Source organism: Apis dorsata, unplaced genomic scaffold (genome assembly GCF_000469605.1).
Source record: "Apis dorsata unplaced genomic scaffold, Apis dorsata 1.3 scaffold_74, whole genome shotgun sequence".
NCBI classification, from domain to species: Eukaryota; Metazoa; Arthropoda; class Insecta; order Hymenoptera; family Apidae; genus Apis; species Apis dorsata.
Window position 1 is genome coordinate 891,392 of NW_006263372.1, and position 4,730 is coordinate 896,121.

The window sequence follows — 4,730 nt, forward strand, 5'->3', positions numbered from 1 at the left end:
ATATAAATATATTTATCATATATATATAAAAGCATTAATATATTTTTTTGAACATATATAATTCAATTTTAAATTTTAAATATTAGATTTATTTATAAAAAATACCTGTTGTGGTTTCTGACTTAATTTTGTTGTGATGGTTGTCGAAATTATTTGATTTTCAGTAAAAATCTTATTAAATTTTTCTTTTTCCAAAAACTCTGCATCATATGAATTGCTATCATTATTTAAAATTTTTTCTGTAGAATTGTTATATGATTCAACTTTCAAAGATTTAGACTTATCAGATGATTCGTTTGCAACATTATTTAGAATAGACGATGTAATTGAACTTTCATCGGGATTCAGTTCTATATCTTTGTTCTCAGCAGCGATTTCTTCATTCACGATTTTCATTAAGGTTTCTAAGTAAGGCAAAAAACTCTCATTGTTCGGTTCAAGAAAGAGATTTAAATCCATTTCTTCATCGTTTTCATTATCCATTTGTTGCAATGATAATCCTAAGTTGCCATCGTTCATTTTATTCGATTGATTAGATAATTCAATGTTATCTAAAATAAATATATATTTTCTCAAATCCAATAAGTTAATTTTAATAGATTTACTATTTTTGCAACTAAAAATTAAAAATACTTTCAAACTCGTAATTGTTAAATAATTTTTATTTTCATAATTATTCATAAATTTCATAAATCTTGATTCTTATATTACTTTTTCAACAAAAAACAAAAAAAATTAAATTTTAAAATTACTATCTTATTTTTTTCATTTTATCTTTTTAATCAAATAAACTTGCTACAAATTTTTTGTCACCAATATATTAAGAAAAAAAAAAAAAAAAAAAATTTTTAAAATCACTCTTTTTTTTTTCTCTTTTTCTTTTTTATAACATATAAATTCGACAAATTTTTTTTCACCAATATATTAAGAAAAAAAAAAAAAAAAAAAAAAAGAATTGGATCAAACAAGCGAGGAAAAAAAGAAGATTATATGTTTACATCATCGATGCAGACTTTCTAAAAATACCGAATTGATTCTGTCCTGCTATCGAACGGAAACTAATGAAAGTCAGTCAACGTAACGGCATCATATATGTAGCCAATTAAAAGAATCGCCAATCAAACCGGATTTTTCAGTTATCACGATATTCAGAAATCGTTTGTTCGTAATTATTTTTTTTTTTTCGTTCAAATTGTAAACGACTCCACAACTTTTTTTAATCTCGAAATATTAGATTGATTCGTTTAATTAATGATTTGGAGCGATATAAATACAATATTAACGATATAAATACAAAATAATAAGTCATATTTTTAGGCATTTTTCTACGATCGATTTCAAACGTCCATACATCGAAACTCAATATTTTTAATTTAATGAATACAGTGATATATAAAATGTATAAAATTATTAGTTAATTTGGATCTCAAAAAAAAAAAATAAAAATTTAAATTATGGAAATTTTATTTTATCAAAAATTTTTTGAGTAAGAATGATTTAATAAGTAAAAATTCGACGTATAGAAATTTTATATATACGAGAATTTATTTCTTCGATTATAAGAGTTAAAAGAAAAATTTTTTATAAATAATTAATGTATAATTACTTCGAGTCATACATATGTTGATAAAAGTTTTTGTTAATAATTATTATCGAACATTTGCATTCATATAAATTGTAATGAAGATGAAGAGAACTTACCTAATTTCTCGGGGGAGATATTATCTCTTGGTTCGAGATTGTCCGTGAAGTTTGTCTGACCGTCATCATTAAGGGATGAAAATTGACTTTCTTTATCCCTAGATACATCTTCGTTATCACGAGTTACCAAAGTCAATTCGAAGTTTTTATCTTCTTTCTCATTTTGTGGAATTTCATGCGAATTCTGTATAGATGAAACTTATTAAATTAATATTTATTGATCATTGAAGAATTTTTTTTCATTACTGAGAATATAATAATAGAATTATTATTATTATATATTAATAAATTTTTAAATTTATTGAAATCTTTAAATTTTATATATAATTTTTTTTTTATACATATTCTTTCATATAAAAAATGATTCAAGCAAAATTCGCTCGTACCTATAGAATTTATTCTATAAAACTTACGTCTTCGTGATTTTCTTTAATAGCCTTCTCATCGAAAGTCTGTGGCGTGTTTTCAATCGGGGCGAATTCCACAGACTTGAGAAACTTTTCAAACAAATCAACAGGAACATCATCAAAGTATTGCGCCTTACTCGTCAATTTTTCCTCTTCTGTAGGAACAATTGAATCTTCCGAAGAATGCATTTCTTTCTTGGGTAATTTTTCAACGTCTTGGAATTCAGTCCATAGAGACGGTAATTCGTCTTTGGTTAATGATAAATTGTTCTGTTTCTCTGGAACATTCTTTGAAAACAATTAGACAAACAAAACAATTGAAATGAAATTTGATAGATCATTTGGAATTAAAATTAAGGTGATATTAATTTTGATCTTTTTTCCATCGATTTATAATATTTCAAAATAAAACTTTGAACTTCGGAATCGATCGGAAAAATTCGGGTAAAATCGTATCGCTCGAGATGCTCTTCCGATTCTGCCCGAACTTTTACGAACAAACCCGAGTCCAGTGACTTTGAAATCTATTTAACGTTTTCATTTTCTAATATTAATAATAATTTTCGTTTGTCAAAGATAATTATAAATAAAAAAAATACTCACGAAGGAGAAATTATTATTCCGTTCTTCATATATTTTTTCATTATCCGAAATTACTTTATGATTTTGCACATTAGGATCGATAATTTGAGATCTAGTTAAATCTTTCACGCTTTTCACAGGAACTACAAGGTATTGCTGATCATGAGTATTTTCGATCTTTGGAGTTGGCGACGATAAAAATTGATTTTCTCCGTAAGAAGAATATTTTAACAGATATTTGAGAATCAGGGAAAGATTAGATTCCTTTTGATTCTTTGGTTGAGCGATCTCCAAAGGAGTATAGGGTGGTGTCAAAATCTTATTTGGAACAAGAATTTTCTCCAAAATGCTCGTTATGTTTCTTTGCTTTAAAAGAGATTCGATTTCTTTTATTTCTCTGTTCAAATCGTCCAGGGTCGATCCGTTCTGTAATAAAATTAACTTTCTTTTTAAACAAATTCTTTAATCTTATTATCATTGTACCATAGATAAAAAATCTGAGTATCGAAAAAAAAAATTTGAAAAATTGTAACGATGGAATATTTTATTATATGATATTGCTTGAATAAGCTTCCTATCTCATTTTTCTTTGTAGCAAATTCACTTTTTGAAATATTTCATGAACCGTTCTGTACAAGCTATCCCATTTTTCATTTTCATCCAATAATATCGCTTCACTTTTATCACGAACGATTCATCTCACGTCTCACGCGTGCATATTGTACGCCATAAATTTCGGTCCAGCCGAATGGTGGAATTCGCATAACATAATTTAACGATACGCATGCATAATAAAACATAACTCGCCATCATCGTCGCCAACACGAGTCACGATCGCTAATTCATTTCCCTTTCATCGAATTTTTCATCAAAATTTCTAATTTTTTATCAATATACTTACCAAGGTATCGCGAAATGGATTTTCTGCGAGTGTAACGGGTTGTTCACGTGCTGAAAATATTGGATGTCCCTCGATATCCAGTTTCAATGCTCGCAGCCATTTTCGAAACTCTTCACCTCGAGACAACAGTATCGTTTCCAGCCAATCGTTGTACGCGTCACCAATTGTGTTCTTTATAGATCGGAGCCAATTTTGAAATTGCTGGAAATAAAAAACTTTATCGAAATGTAGATTTTTGAAGAAAATGAATGGATCGATAAAATGAAGGAATAAGGATTTGGTTTTGTATTGTAAAATAGTGGATAATTTAATGATTGTAGAAGGTTTTTAATTTTTTTTTTGATGTTGTTCAAAATTTTTAATTTTGAAAATTTGGAAATTTTTTTTATAGTTCGTATTATAAAGATAATTTGATATTCGTAAATTTCTTAATTTTTTTGACATGGAATGTATTGTAGATATTTCAATTTTTTTTTGTTTAATTTAAAAACAAAAACTTAGTTTAAAAGTTCGTAGTAAGAAGGGATATAGTAAAGTTTTATAGAAATCTCCCAAGATTTTTAATTTTGAAGTTATCAAAGTTTTTAATGAGAGGAGAAATAGAAAAATTCACATTATTGAGATTGTTAGAAATTTTCAATTTTTTTTTTAATTATGCGACAGGAAAATTAATACTTGAACATCATTGAAATCTTTTTTCTTTTTTCTTTTTTTTTTAAATGAAATCATATAATTTCTCAATGCATCAATGATGGTCAATTTCGTTCAAATAAAATAATACCTCAATATCAACTTGAGAAACATCGTTTTTGTGCTCCAGAGATCTTCTTGAGAATGAAGAATCATTCACTGACACTTTGCAACTTCTTTTAATCTTACATCCATCTGTTCCACACGGTTTTATAATTTCTGCGATACAAGTTTGCATTTGTGGACACATCCATCCGCGACAATGTTTATTTTCTTCGTTTTCTGAAGAACAGAAAAAAAATGAATTTTAATTTAGATACAGACTATTTATAGGCTAGCCAAAAAAATTAATTTGCATTAAATATAATTGATGCAGATATCGTTCAAATTCAAGTTTTGTTTTAGTAAAAAAAAAAAAAAAAAAAATATTTTTTATCTATTTTTAAAAT

General features: G+C 26.5%; 1 protein-coding gene and 1 long non-coding RNA gene across 2 annotated transcripts in view; one reads left to right on the forward strand and one right to left on the reverse strand.

The window, feature by feature from the left end:
- Positions 1 to 4,730, forward strand: part of LOC102672139 — a 7,286-nt gene that overhangs the window by 1,429 nt on the left and 1,127 nt on the right. The window lies entirely within an intron of this gene.
- Positions 1 to 4,730, reverse strand: part of LOC102671928 — an 8,073-nt gene that overhangs the window by 733 nt on the left and 2,610 nt on the right. Inside the window, exons 6-11 of the mRNA XM_006610473.2 lie at positions 4,373 to 4,563; positions 3,592 to 3,792; positions 2,712 to 3,116; positions 2,115 to 2,396; positions 1,702 to 1,885; positions 106 to 551 (exon numbers count right to left, since the gene is read on the reverse strand). Of these exons, the coding sequence (XP_006610536.1) occupies positions 106 to 551; positions 1,702 to 1,885; positions 2,115 to 2,396; positions 2,712 to 3,116; positions 3,592 to 3,792; positions 4,373 to 4,563 (1,709 nt within the window). The remainder of the gene's footprint in view (positions 1 to 105; positions 552 to 1,701; positions 1,886 to 2,114; positions 2,397 to 2,711; positions 3,117 to 3,591; positions 3,793 to 4,372; positions 4,564 to 4,730) is intronic.